Source organism: Aedes albopictus, chromosome 3 (genome assembly GCF_035046485.1).
Source record: "Aedes albopictus strain Foshan chromosome 3, AalbF5, whole genome shotgun sequence".
Lineage (NCBI taxonomy): Eukaryota > Metazoa > Arthropoda > Insecta > Diptera > Culicidae > Aedes > Aedes albopictus.
The window spans coordinates 377,725,747-377,741,292 of record NC_085138.1 but is presented as its reverse complement, the minus strand read 5'-3'; the positions used below and the strand labels follow the sequence as shown (position 1 = coordinate 377,741,292).

At 39.8% G+C, this 15,546-nt stretch overlaps 1 protein-coding gene across 2 annotated transcripts in view; it reads left to right on the top strand.

The window, feature by feature from the left end:
• The window catches only part of LOC109399100 (SH3 domain-binding protein 5 homolog), a 120,783-nt gene that overhangs the window by 42,175 nt on the left and 63,062 nt on the right, over positions 1 to 15,546 (top strand). For both annotated transcript variants that reach the window (XM_019671541.3, XM_019671540.3), the window contains exon 2: positions 213 to 275. In XM_019671541.3, coding sequence (XP_019527086.3) covers positions 213 to 275 — 63 coding nt within the window. The remainder of the gene's footprint in view (positions 1 to 212; positions 276 to 15,546) is intronic.

Below are 15,546 nucleotides of genomic sequence, written 5' to 3'. Positions count from 1 at the left end.
CAACACAATCTGTGAACAAGACAGCTGAACGTGGAATTTTGCTATGTATTTGGTTTGGGGAATCTGTACAGGATTCGTGCTTGGATGGTCATCTGGTCTGCTCCGGGCTAATTGAATATTCTTGAACATACATAGGTTTCCGTGTTTCAAGCTATAAGTGAACTGTAATTTGACAATCGATTAATTTGACTTTTCTCTGTTGTTTTTTTTAGATCGAACTAGAAAATCTCAACACAGCAACGGATGATATTAACAAGTTGGAGATCGAGCTAGAGGTAAGTGTACATTTAATAAATTTAGTTTTGAACATCATATAATAAATATATATGTTTAAGCGTTTAAGTTGCCTGTCCTGTTTGTTGGATAAATCAGGAAGATGCATTCTTTGCACGTTCTCACATATGTACATACGATGGCAACGAGGAATTACCATCTGCCTCCTTTGAATATGCATACATTGCATTGTTCAATGCTGTCTACTGTACCTATTTTGCCGAACTCTTCTGTCAGACGCATTTATCGCTGATCGTGCAAAAATGGCATAACTCAGTTTATGTTCGTTTGTTTGCTTCCTTATAATTCGCGTCGTCTGCCCCCAACCAACCCAGTCCCAGTACAATACGTACCTACGCATTTTTGTTTTGCTTTGGCTGAAGAGTACGGTCCTCCAAAATTCCCCCAAGCTGTTCCATTGTTATGTCTTCATCAACCTAGTAATAGACGGGACTGCGCTGATGCCACACCTTTCAGCCCAGCTGATCGACCTACATACGTAACACCGTCAATAAGTGCGTTTAGTTTAGGCTCGTAAGACTTTCGACAACTCGAACTGTTTGGCGAAGTAGCAGTTTGGAAAAGAAAAAGACAACTATCACTTGTACACTCCAGTAGTGGTGCTTTTCTTCCCGCGCGATAAAGTGCACCGGCTCACGTACCTTCCAACTTACCTTTTACCGGGTTCCACGCTTGCAAGTCTACCTTCTATTTGGCTGTGCTTATTATTGTGCAGGAAGTTATGCAACCTTTGCTTTCCTTGCAACAAGACGGTGCAGTGGCGCCGGAGTCCAGTAGTAGGTATGGTATATGGCGTGTTGTGATTTTACGGTGGTTCCGAATTGTAAACTAGTTTTCGAGGCTACGGTGTTTATGTTATGAAATGCTAAGCTATGTGAACTGATTGGTGATTCATCAGGAAGAAAGTGAGTCAAATTATGATAATGTATGTATGATGATTCACGGTTTCAAGATTTTTTTGAATGACGATTGACTGAGAATTTTATCAGAATGCGGCGACCCTTTCCCAACTCATAACTGTAACTAATTAATCAGAGTGGTTTTTGTTAACAGAATGAAAAATTTGTTTCACATTTCAAAAGTCAAAGTACTCAAACAATATTTTTCTCAACAACCAGGTATTTCTGAATTTTTCACATTATATCATTATAAAAAAGATCTAAAATATAATTTTAACTAAAAAATCGTTATCTATCCATGGGTTTCTATAGACATACCTAAGAAATCATGTAATTTTAGGTTTCCCGAACCTAAAATATATGAGCGTCTTTGGAGACGTACATTTATAGGTTAAACACGTAATTTTACGTCTTGTGAGACATACCGTCTTACCCCGCTGGTTCGACACGTTTTAATACGACACTTTTTAATTCGTACCCCGCTTATTCGACATAACAGCGAAGTACAGTGTAAATGCAAAACAGTTTGACATTGCACTTATACTCGCAGCCGCAGCAGCTTCTCTTGCAGCCGCTAATTCCGGGAGTTCTGAGTTGTTGGTGCTATTCGACACCCAAACCGCCTGGAGACTAACCGGAATGAACTGAGGATGGCAACAATCGTAGAAAGAACGAGCTTTTCATTCGCACCACCTCAATACCTGTTGATATTATGTTTCATAACAAATCCGGAAACCAAAACAAAAACAAAAATAGAGTTGACAAATTTCAATGAGTGTGGTGGTGTAGGGTGACCAGTTTGTCGAATTAAAATTTTACCCCGGTTATTCGACAACATTCGGTGTCGTACTAGCGGGGTAATACGGTAATTTCAAATGAGTTGCCAACATTTTCTATTCCACCAGACTTAATTTTACAAGAAAGATGTACAACACTGAGTGCTTGTAAATTTTAGTTATTCTAATGTTCTAATAAACTTTACGTCTCATGTAAATTTTGTTTTTTTTTCTAAGTTGTTCGCTGTAACAAAATTACCTCTATCGCTTTCAACACAATTCTCCGTCGGATTGTAAAATTACAGGTTGTCTGCAGTATGGAGCTAGCTTACAATGAAGTTCTTGTTATGCAAAATCTAATGAAATTAAATGGAAACATTTTAATATTTACGCCGAGAGTAGTTTTCAGAATTTCTTTCTGTGTAGTACCCATTATTTGTTTTACTTATTAGTTTGTTTGGAAGGCTGTACACATTCATATTGTACACATTCGAGAAAAAAACGAACGGGCGCGATTCAGTTCGGATCGGCAAGCAAACGAAAAATAACAATTTCTAAGCGAAAAACTTCGGGGAATACTGAGAGTATTCGCTACAGAATCCTGAGATTATCCTCCACAGAATCCTGAGACGATTCTCACAGAATCCTGAGAAGGTCCTCCACTGAATCCTGAAAGTCCTGAGGTGATTCCTGCACAGAATGCCTAAGAGGATCACCCACAAAATCTTCAGAGGGTTGTCTATAAAATCTTGAGATATTTTTTTTTTTTTTCGAACAAATTCCTGAAGGCATGCTCTACAGAATCCTGAGATTATCCTTCACAGAATCTTGAGAAGGCCCTCCATTGAATCCTGACAATCCTGAGATGATTCTTCACATTCTTCACATCATGCGAGTGTTCTCCGCAGAAATCTTTGTAGATTCTTCACAGAATGCCCAGAGAATTCTCCGCTGTATCTTGAATGGATTATCCTCCAATTCCTGTGAGGATTCTCCAAAGTATCTTGAGAAGTTTCGCCATTGAATATTGAGCGAATTCTCTCGGAAATTCTGAGAGGATTCCTTGCAGAATCCAGAGAGTATTCTCCACATAATCCTAAGAAGTTTATCAACAGTATCATGTGCGGATCTTCGGTGAATAATAAGTTGGATTATTGATAAATTTCAAAAGGGAATGACATAAATAGATTTATCTGACTTGTCTAAAGTGGCAAGTTTTTTGCATAGTTTTTTCACTGTCCCTGTGGTGTAAAATGATATATTAAAGCATACGTAATACCCTGTATGTGGCCGTAATGAAACACTTAATAAAGTCAGATTTGAGAGGGAATGGCACCAAGGGATTATTCCGACATAATAACAACGTGGGATTACGACACATTGCAATAGCTATTTTCCAACTGAAAGTTATGTTGTCATTGAATATTTTCATGTATTTTCTACCCGTAGGAGAAATAGCACAATACTTCTTAAATGACCACGTTTCAAAACCTGATAAGTGAGTTTCACGTACTCCAAATCAAAGCCTGCCAAAATTTCTCTAACGGATTTCTGTTGATTTTCTCAGTCCTGGAGAATTTCATACAGCTCAGATCTGATTTCACGATGCTCATCGCACCACTGCACAATATGTTCGATATCCTGGTAAGCCACGCCATAGACACAGAGATTGCTTTCCGAGAGCCCAATGCGGAAGGTATGTGCGTGCATTTAACATGTTGTCAGTAATCGCCGTAACAGCGTTAATACCGTTTTCGCTAGCGCCCACTTTAATCAGAGAGTCTACTTTCTCATTGCCCGGAATCGAGCTATGGTGATGGTATATGAGCATTTGATAACTTCTCTTTGTACAAATCATTTGTGAAAAACTTAATTATGTATGGATGCATTATTTTGAATATTATTGGTGAGGATGCAAGCAAATATCTAATATTACTTAAGGTGAAGATGTGACGAAGCCACACCTCGAATTTTGTAGACCACAACTCTGAGGAACCGAAAGTCGGATTGCGCTAAAAAGTTGATCGAGGATGAGACGCCTGTAAGATAGGCAACAGTTTCAGTGAGTTCAAATCTCACCTGAGCTGTGGATTTTTTTTCGGAATTTTACTAATAATTTATCCATCTGTTCATGTACATGTCGAGTTCATTAAAACACCTAATGTTATCCTTATTAAGATTTCAAAGTGATTTTCCTAAGCAATTCAACTGTGCCAGCAGCTCACTCATGAACCGCTCCTACGTGAGCAAACTCGAGCGCAATTCTCAATCATTTTCTCATGCGCGAGATTTTCTCTCCCACGAATCAAGCGCCGAAATCTCGTTAGCTTGTAAAACAAATCAAAATAAATTTGAACGGCATTCATTGATGTTCTACGCAAGACTTGGTTTTGTTCTACCCTGCTCTCCCAAAAACTTCGATGTAAATCATAAGAACACCAAGCAATGAGTAAAATCACGAGTCAAGTCATGCATGATTCTTACGCCGGTGAGTTTGGCGAGTCAAGAATTGCAAAGGGAACAACGCAATCATGAGATTCGAGAATTTGACAGCTTTTTGCTATGTAATGTCATGATTTTTTTTTCGATCCTAAACTTGATTGATATGAAACTGCATTAACCTTCATCCAGCCAACATACATTTTAATTTAGACTAAACTTTTACAATTTCTCGAAAAACTCTTCTAGTTTAGGAACCAGGTACACATGGCTTCGGTGTTATGCCAGATTGTCTGGGGTACCAAAATTAGCCACTTAATGTGCACAGTATTTACCACAAGGTGCGGATGAGATAGAAGAGTGGTATTTTGGGTAAATTCGTTCTACAGGTCCTGTAGTACAGGATGAGAACTTCTTGACAACAAGGTTGCTTAGTTCGATATTCATCCGCTAGGTGACGTCAGTTACTCAGAGTCCTGATGAAGCAGAATGATGTCGTCTTAGGCAAAGTTGTTCAGCAAGCTAAGAACTATCTGACATTTGGGTCTTTAGTTCGGGATTTATCCCATATGTGGCGCCTAGTGCCAAAAAAGTTCGAAAACGTATATCTCGAAACTCTTAAAAAGTTAGAAGTATTTCATTTTCAGTAAATTTGTATAAGTACTATCTGGCACTAATGGAGACTTTGGATCGCAATTCTTCCGCTAGGCGGTGCCAGTACCAAACAATATTCAAACTCCTATATCTCGTAATCCGGATGAGACAAAATGATGCTGTCTTTGACAGTTTTTCAGCAAGGTAAGGATTATCTGACAATTGGGTCTTAGTTTCGGAATTTATCCGATACGTGGCGCCTGGTGTCAAAAAAATCAACTTCGTGTGTCTTGAAATTTTATAAGCTAGAAGTATGCCGTTTCAGCAAAGTTGTTCAGCAAGTGAAGAACTATCCGGCAACGGCGACCTAGGATCCAAATTCTTGCGCTAGACGGCGCCAGCGTCGAAACATTCAAACACCTATATCTTAGGGGCATTTTTTTTTATTACCGTACGGGTTTGGGCCGAAGGTTTTAAGATTTGCATGAAACTTTTTCCACAGGGCAAAAATAAAATCAGACCCTGCGACCCGCCTATTTTCCCGGAAAATACTCATAGAAAATAGGTAGAAATTGTTTGTTTTCTTCTGACACTACTTATTTTGAAAAATCATAACTCAAGAACGAAGTATCGTAGAGACAAAGTATTTTTTAGAAAATTAGAGCAAATTTTCTCATAAATAAAAAAAAAATATACATGAACTGGAAAAAGTTTTCCACAGTTGAGAAAATTCGTAAAGAAAAGCCGGAAAAACTATGCCCGAACTCGCGAAAAATTTTCAAAACAATATTTTTGAGAAGGATCTTTTATAACTTTTAATCGCTGAAATTTTTGGAATGAACCTTCCTTTCGTTTTTGAGTTATGGCCAATTTTGTTGAAAAATGTCCAAATGTGCCATATCAAGAACGAAGCATAGTTTTTTTTTTAATAAAAATGAAAGCAAGTTTTCTCAGAAATCTAAAACAAAATATTAAATGGAAAAAGCTTCCCACAACATTTTTCAGCGTTGTGAAAATTCAAGAATAAAAGCCGGAAAAACTATGACCGAACTTGCGCGAAATTCTAAAAAAAAAAAAATAAATAAATTGAGAAGGTGATTTCATAAGCTTTGATCGTTGAAATTTTTGGAATGCACTTTTTTTCGTTTTTGAGTTATGGCCAATTTTGTAAAAAATGTCTATATAATAAAGGCTTACATGGTAATTTTTCACAAAATTGACCAGGAAAAAAAAAAATGCATTCCAAAAATTTCAGCGATCAAAGCTTATAAAATCACCTTCTCAAAAATATTTTTTTATTACTTACTCAACGTTAAAAAAAATTGTGGAAAACTTTTTACACTTATTTTTTTTTTATTTCTGAGAAAATTTGCTTTCATTTTCATCAAAAAATTTTGTTTCTACGATGCTTCGTTCTTGAGTTATGATTTTTCAAAGAAAAGGCTTATATGGCACATTTGGACATTTTTCAACAAAATTGGCCATAACTCAAAAACGAAAAAAAAGTGCATTCCAAAAATGTCAGCGAGTAAAGCTTATAAAATAACCTTCTCAAATATATTTTTTTTTGTAAATTTTCACGAGTTCGGGCATAGTTTTCCGGCTTTTCTTTACACATTTTCTCAATTGTGAAAAAAATTGTGGAAATTTTTTTCCTGTTCATATTTTTTTTTTGAATTTTTGAGTAAATTTGCTTTCATTTTCTGAAAAAAACTTTGTTTCTACGATGCTTTGTTTTTGAGTTATGATTTTTCAAAGTAAGCAGTGTCAGGGGAAAACAAAAAAATGTCTACCTGAGTTTTCCGGAAATATAGGCGACCCTGAATTTTTGTTCAATTTTTTTTGAGTTTCATGAAAATGTGAGACCCTTCGGCCGAAACCCGTACGATATTAAAAAAATCCCCTTAGGATACTAATAAGCTAAAATAATGGCGCCTTCCATGAAAATGTTCAGTAAGCTTATTAGGGTTATTTGCTAACGGAGTTCTTGATTCGCAAATTATCCACACCCGAGTAGGTGAAAAAACATAACGAATACCATATTCAGTTATTACTGATTTAATTACTGAAGATCAAAAACTGATATTGGTTTGATTGATATAAGAGGTAAAAGATTAAAAATAATAGCAAAATGTTCTTATGTAGAAATTTTCAGATATTTTAACAAGAACAAAAAATGATATCATATCACTTTGAGTAATTCGTGCGATATTCATCAAATTTTTGATTAACACATCAATGTCACATAGATATGACATCAAAAATGGTTCAATTTGAGATCTTGTTGAGATATTCTCGTCTACCTGGGTAACGAAACCCCTCGAAGAAATTCTTGATGAAACTCGTGGGCAATCTCTCTTGAAATATTTCTGGACAATTTCCTGAATTGATTCCTAGACGAATTCTTGGACACTTCTTTAGAGCAGTCCCTGAAGAAATTGTTAGAGGAATTTCTGGAAGAATCCACGAATTAACCAACCATCATTTTTTTTCCAAATTTACCAACATTCTGGCAATGCAAATGCCAGTACTGCCGGTTTTAGCTTGTTACCGAGAAAATAGGTCAATCGATTGAGAAGTGATCGAGATGTGCCACTTTGTATGTGCACTTTTTCAAACATTCTCATTGACGATAGTCTAAGTTGAAAAATTAACTTCAGATACGTCACACATTATACCACGATTGGAAAATACTCGAAACCTGCCAATCACTTACCAGCACAATTAACACTTCCATCGCTTGAGACACGTCAGCAACGATGTGTTTATGTGCACTTTTTCCCTCGTCAGTAAGTAGGTATATCTGATCAGAGATGCAAATTCATTTGCAAACATATAGAAATCGAAGTCAAAGCGGGATGACTTCATATCCCATTCGGCGTGTGTACGTACATATTACCCACGTCAAACTGTAAGTGATCTACGCCCGGGCCCGGCGGCTTCGATGCTGGTGATAATGTATGTTAATTGTATACCGATTACCCATCCTCCGATTATGCATGGATAATATATTGTGTATAGTAGATATACGGATACCCCATCTCTATCAAACTTGCGCTCATCACCCGCATCATGAGAAAAGAGCATTTTCATCGACGATGGTGGTGTGTCAGCCGGCATCATGCCTTGTCTAAACTCAGATATATTCAATTAGGGGCTTTCCATTGTTTTAGCCACAATAATGGGCTGTCTGTCAGAGCCTTAGTGGATTGGGGCTCTTTCCGAGAGTGAGTTGAAATGGGGGTTTTCTGCAGTTCATTCTCAGATATGTATGTCAAAGTTTTGTCATGAACGTCAGGCCCCCAAGAGCATCCCTTTCAACTTAGAAGTGATACACTTGCAAAAGTTTACAGTATGAGTCAATACTTTTGAAATTTGCACGTTACACTAAGTAGAAGAATATGAGTCAAGATTAAATTATATCGAGATCCTCAATTTGAGTTGTTTATAACACAATTGGATTACATTTTGATAGGGTAATAAGAAATTCTCATACTGCTATCCATACACCTTCGATGATTTTATCTAAAGTCTATCTAACTTTTTTGTAAATCACATAAGACAGTTTTGGCATTCCAAAACTGATAATAGCTAAATATTAATATTGATATTGAGCTAAATGTTCGAAACAGATTTTGTTAAAGTTTCTAAAGATTTTAAGCTTAGGTTGGTTGATGCGATGCCTGCCTCATTATTAAAAAAAATAACCTGCTAAAAGTTTCCTTTTGTCCAGAACTGTTCATACCTCAGCTTGAAAATTGCTTGTACCTAGTCGCAAACATCATTCGTCATCATCGTTGCGGCAGCAGCAGCGGTGAGACGCTGAAATCTAAACAGACGGATGTTGACGTTGATGTGAAATTTGCTGAACTGAGAACAGAGATGCATGCAAGCAGTGGAGCGTGGGAACATAAAGATGCTAATTCGTTCTCAATTTTGCTGATATGTAGTTTGTTCTGTCCGTTTAAGCTGGATGCTTTGAGTTTCATTTTCTTGTTATTGCTTGCTACCTTAACGCAATGTGACTTTGCACCTACGAGATTACTGACTAAGGATCTTATATATTAGAAGAGTAAAGCATCTTTCACGGAAAAACTAAGGTCAATGAATGAAGGAAAGAAAAAAAATGATGGTGTAATCGCTCGCCTACTGTAGAACGTACATACCACTGCATCTACGGATGTAGATTTGATAGGGAATAGCTGCGACATAAGTTCACCTTGGTTTCATTCATTTATTCAGTTCAACATCAAATTCATGATAACACTGAATCAACAATTTGCCGCCATAATACTCGATTTACAGCTGCAGCTCTCCAACGTCGGTCACGCCCAACGCTCGCCAGATTACGCTTCACCTGGTCCGCCCATCGTGCTCTCTACGCTCCACGCCTTCTTGTACCAACCGGATGGTTGGCAAACATCAATTTTGCAGGGTTGTTGTCCGGCATTCCTGCAACATTCCCTGCCCACCGTGTCCGCTTTAGCCACTTTCAGTATGTTGCGTTCACCGTAGAGTGCAGCGAGCTCGTGGTTCATCCTTCGCCGCTACTCACCATTCTCCTGCATGTCGCCGTAGATCGTCCTTAGCACGCGTCGCTCGAAAACTTCGAGTGCTTGCAGGTCATCCTCGAGCATCGTCCCTGTCTCGTGTCCGTAGAGGACCACCAGTTTTATTAGCGTCTTGTACATGGTACATTTGGTGCGTGGGTGATTCTATTTTGACCGTTGTTTCTTCAGGAGTCCGTAGTAGGCACGAATTCGACTGATGATGCGCCTTTATATTTCACGGCTCACGTTATTGTCATCCGTTAGCAAGGAACCGGGGTAGACAAATTTTTCTACCACCTCGAAGATATCCCCGTCTATCATAACATTGCTGCCAAGGCTTGTTCAGTCTCCCTCAGCCCCATCTACCAGCATGTACTTTATCTTAGCGGCAGTCACCACCAGTCCTACCTTTGCTGTTTCACGTTTCTGGTGGGTGTGCAGTTCTGCCACCGTTCCAAATGTTCTAGCTATAACAGCCATGCCATCCTTGCTGTAGTTCCCGTCAACTGGAACTGGATAGTTCTCCTGAAATCCTTACGCTGGCTGTTCAGCACACCGTCCATCGTTGCTCTTATCAGTCTGGTAAGCTTCCCGGGAAAGCTGTTCTCGTCTATGATTTTCCATAGCTTTGTGCGGTCGATACTGTCGTCTGCCGCCCTGAAGTCGATGAACATGTGATGCGTTGGGACCTGGTATTCAAGGCATTTCTGGAGGATTTTCCGTACGGTGAAATTCTGGTCCGTTGTCGACCGGCCGTCAATGAAACCGGCTTGGTAACTTCCCACGAACTCATTTACTTTAGGTGAAAGACGATGGAAGATGATCTGGGATAGCCTTTTGTAGGCCGCATTCAAAATAGTGATCGCTCGAAAGTTCTCACACATTAACTTGTCGCCTTTCTTGTGGATGGGACAGATCATCCCTTCCTTCCACTCACTCCTCCGGTAGCTGTTCGGTTTCCTAGATCTTGAATACTAACCGGTGCGGTGCAGACAGGTAATCAACTTTTCCGGACCCATCTTGATAAGTTATGTTGTGATACCGTCCTTACCAGCCGCTTTGTTGTTTTTGAGCTGGTTGATGACATCCTTAACTTACCTCAGCGTGGGAGTTGGTTCGTTCCCGTCCTCTGCTGCACCAACATAGTCATTTCCTCCGCTGCCTTGATCCCCCGTGCCCACATTCATGTCGCCATACAGGTGCTCGTCGAAGTGCACTTCACGTTCGTCCTTTAGGAGACTCCCGCCTTATCCCTGCAGATTTCGGCTTGCGGTACGACGCCTTTGCGGGATGCGTTAAACTTCTTGTAGAACTTTCGTGTTTCTTGGGAACGACAACAGCAGTTCCATTTCCTCGCACTCCGCTTCTTCAATGCGGTGCTTTTCTTCCGGAATAGGCGGGTCTGCTGCTTCTGGTTCTGTCTGTATCTATCGGGTTTCATGCTGCAGCATTGCCGCCCGCGCTGCGTCCTTCTCCTCCAATATCGCTCTGCACTCCTCGTCGAATCAATCGTTTCGTCGACTCCGTTCTACGTACCTGATGGTGCTCTCGGCCATGATTGTACCCCAGCAATCCTCCAGAGAGGCCACATCGAGCACACCCTCGTCCGGCAACGCTGCCTCGAGATTCTGCGCGTATGCTGTGGCGACATTCGGTTGCTTCAGTCGTTCTAGATCATACCGGGGCGACCGCCGGTACTGTACATTGTTAATAACGGAGAGTTTTGGGCCCAGTTTAACCATCACCAGGTGGTGATCAGAGTCGATATTTGCGCCACGATAGGTCCTGACGTCGATAATGTCGGAGAAGTGCCGTCCATCAATCAGAACGTGGTCGATTTGCGATTGCATTTGCTGTGGTGATCTTCAGGTGTTACGATACGGGAGGCTGTGCTGGAAGAAGATGCTACGAATGGCCATGTTCTTGGAGGCTGCGAAATCGCTGAGGCGTAGGTCATTTTCGTTCGTCAGCTGGTGGGCGCTGAACTTTCCAATCGTCGGTCTGAATTCCTCCTCCTGGCCTACCTGAGCGTTTATATTTCCTATGATGATCTTGACGTTGTGGTTTGGGCAGCGGTCGTGCTCGCGTTCGAGCTGCGCTTAAAATGCGTCTTTTGTCATCATCAGTGCTTCCGGAGTGAGGGCTGTGCACGTTTATTTTGCTGATGTTGAAGAATCGGTCGTTGATCCTCAACATGCACATTCTTTCGCCGATCGGCCACCAACCGATCACGCGCCCCTGCATGTCGCCCATCACTATAAAAGCTGTTCCCAGCTCACGTGTGTTGCCGCAACTCTGGTAGATGGTATGATTACCTCTAAACGCACCATAGATCCTGTCCAACACACCTCCTGCAGCGCTACGATTCCGAACCCGCGGTCCTTCAGTATATCGGCGAGTATGCGGGTGCTCCCGGTGAAGTTGAGAGATCTGCAGTTCCACGTACCGAGCTTCCAATCGCAAGTTCGCTTTCGTCGCTGGCTCGCAGGGCCTGACACCAACCCACTAACGCAGGAAACTGGGCTTATCTTCCCGGAAGCTACGGGTTCTGCATTGGCATTCCCTTCAACTACAGTGCTTGGTAACCGTCCGTAATCTGATAGATTGTTCACGGTCTGCTGTGCAGCTGAGAGAAGAAGCTTCACTTTCGAAAGGAAAACACCAAGTCCTTTTAATGTTGTTTATTTTTAGCGCCACCTGTTGACTGCAACACGTGACTCACGGTGTATAACAAAGACGACCTATCGTCACTAGGTCCAATTGTAAGTAGCCTTGTCTGCTGCTCGTCGCGCGACTGCTACGAAAATTATACAAACTCTACTGCCGTCCAAAAGAAGATTGGCAAAAAAAAAAACAATCGCTTTCCACGCCAGTGAATCTTCACTCAGCTCTGACGGAATGGCATTTTGTGCGATTTTGTGGCATTTCTATACCTACCTACATGCCGCGCGCTGTAGGCACAACAAGGTGAGGCCAACCGCCCAGACAGTTAGCAGCAGAGCTGCTGGAAGAATTTATCCAACCTGCTGCTACATTGCTACGAAACTATTCAAATTGCCATGAGTGAGGCTTTGCTGCCACTCGCCCGCGCCCCAAAGAGCTTGAGTGGGCTATTTGGATGCAATGGAATTGTTTTTCGACGAGGCATGATCGTTATTCACCAGCTGGCTGACGCGGCTTTCGTTCTCCTACTGAATAACACTAACAAATAAAAGGTACGGGTACTAGTATATAACATGAACGAGGGAAAACTTTTCTTTCAGTGTGCCAAGCTAATCTCGACTTGTCGGGAAAAACAGAAGGAAGGCCGAAAAGAAAGAGCTTTTACACATGCAATTCTCGCGTCGGTGACTTCGTTACATGGTGTCTGGCTTCCGTAATGAATTGGCGAACAACACAACTTCCCTGCGACCACGAGAAAGAGAGATACGATTCAAGAGTCAATACGGACCACAACCGTGAACGAGCAGCTCTGTTATTGCACCTTTTACCGATGTTATAATCGGCAAGATTGTGGGATCGATGTACGGCTTTTATCGTTTACTGATTGGTTGTATTTTCATGCTTCAGTGAGCTCTGGTTGGGTTGGAAATTTTGAAGTTTTTGACCCAAATGCTATGCTTGATTTAATACCTTTTGGCGAGGTGCTTACGTTTTAGATACGGTGTTTGACTGTTTGTTTGGGGTGATGAAAGTGTGGTCATGGTTTGAACTATTAGGAATTCCTTTTAAATTGCTTGCCTTTCTTACTTAGTTTATCTGGAAAACTCAGGTGTCTTAAGGCATAAAAGAGCCGATTTGGATACATTTGGGATTTATTTGTTACCTTGTTATTTAACCAAACTAGGTACTTACCAAGCTGGTGTTATTATGAGTGAGGAAGTACAAAATGAAAATTATTTTGTCAAACGTTTCGGTCCGTTTGAGACCTTCCTTAGGGACTCTGGAAATGTTTTTTTTTTTATCGGTTTTAATTTTTCATTATTTTCTCTAAAAAACTTACCTGCTTATTTAACTGTAACACAACTGTAACTGTAACAGATTGGTAAAAATCATTTTCTGAAAGTTTTTAAAGAAAATTATGAAAAATTAAGCCAATAAAAAAAAAATTTCAGCGTTCCTCAAGAGGTTTCCAAACGGACCGAAACCTCGGACAAAATAAAATAACAGCATTTTGACTTTGTCAAGACTGAGAAGCCACAAAACATCGGTGTTGATCTGCAATTTCAAGAACAAAGGCAACAAATAGGCGACAAGTTATACTTGCAAATGGACTAAATCGCTTCGGCAGTTTCTTAACCTACTATCGTCAGAAGGGAAAATGAAATCGTATAGGTTCAATTTATTTTGGCATAGCAATGTACTGGTACATGATACATCTCGATTTCAATTAAATATTTTTTACACTTCTTCACATGCTGAAACAATTGCTTTAAAATCAAATATGTTACAAAACTTGTACCGACTTTTCGAACCCTCTAAGCAGAATACCCTCTACGAATTGAACCTTTTAATTCTGCCCTATATTGCTTATCCTTTGACAGATACAACGCGTATTTTGACGACCACTTTTAATCTTCCTCAGTGTCAGTCATTTGTATGCTTATAGATCAGTTCGCTGGAACTGGAGATTTGCATCGTCAAAGTTTCGAGGTAGATGATGATGAAAGAGACGGAAATTATCAAGATTACAACGGCGTTCCGTATCACTTTAAATGTAGGTTAAATTGAAACACACATGAATTTGATTCTGAACTTGCCAAACACATTACCTTTTATAGTTTTTTTTTCTTTGTAAATACGTGGCAGCTCATGCACTTTTCACTTCTAACTTTTCACTCTTCAATCTTAATTGATCATTTCTCATTTCTCACTGCTTATTGCTCACTTTCAATTCTTCTCTGCTCACTCCTCATGCCTCACTGATTAACACTCTTCGCTCCAAACTGATTTACTTTTATATGCATTCTCTTTTCAATGCTCATACCCGCTTACTTCTCACTTACTTTTCATCCCTCACTTTGCAGTGCCCACTAATATTCCTCACTTCTCATTCCTCACTTCATCACATTTCTCCCAATTTTTTTTTCACTGTCCATTCCTTACAGTTTACCTCTCACTTTCCACTGATCTCTCCTCACTACTCACGGTGTGTTGTGTAGAACAACTTTATAATTAAAAAAAAAAGTAAGTCTGAAATTTTGCCTAATGATACTTTGGGCCATTCCCTTCAATTTGCTGGGTCGGTGGAAATCATCCATCGGGGGGTCTAGAACAAAAATTTTTTTTGAAGGTTTTTCATGCAAAAACTGTTAAAAGCGCATATTGTAAATTATTGCATCTCCTACAAATAGTCACAACTTTTTTGTCTTTGAAGATAGGATCATAAAAGTTTCAGACGTTTCGAAGAAGTATGCGTAAATGACTGTGTGAAAATTTCATTGAAATATGTTGAATGGTTTTCAAATAATACCAAAACTATCCAACGCATTCTTAAATACTAAGCTTAGTAGCAAAAGTCCAACAATATATCTATATATTTTTTATATAATAATACATAAAAATATTTAATTCTAAGCACCTTGAGTCATTATGATGGCGGTACTGTGAAAACTTGTTTTTTAAATGATGAACAGATACATAGTCAAATAAGGTACACCGGGGCAAGTTGAAACGGGTGGGGCAAGATGAAACGCGAAGTTTTGAAATAGATTTCAATAAAATTAGGAAATTTATCCTTCACTAAAAGATTGTTTGAATCAAAAACTATGTGTTATGGCAATCGCATTGTTTATCATCATTAGAAAACATCATGTTAACCCGCTGTTTCATCTTGCCCCACCCGTTTCAACTTGCCCCGGTGTACCTTACATAAAAAGGAAAACACACACACTGCCATTATGTAGCTTTGCAATAAAGTATTAATTATTTATTTCAAGAATGTGGTTTTGCGTATACATGTTCACAACTACAAGTATACCTCTATTACGAATC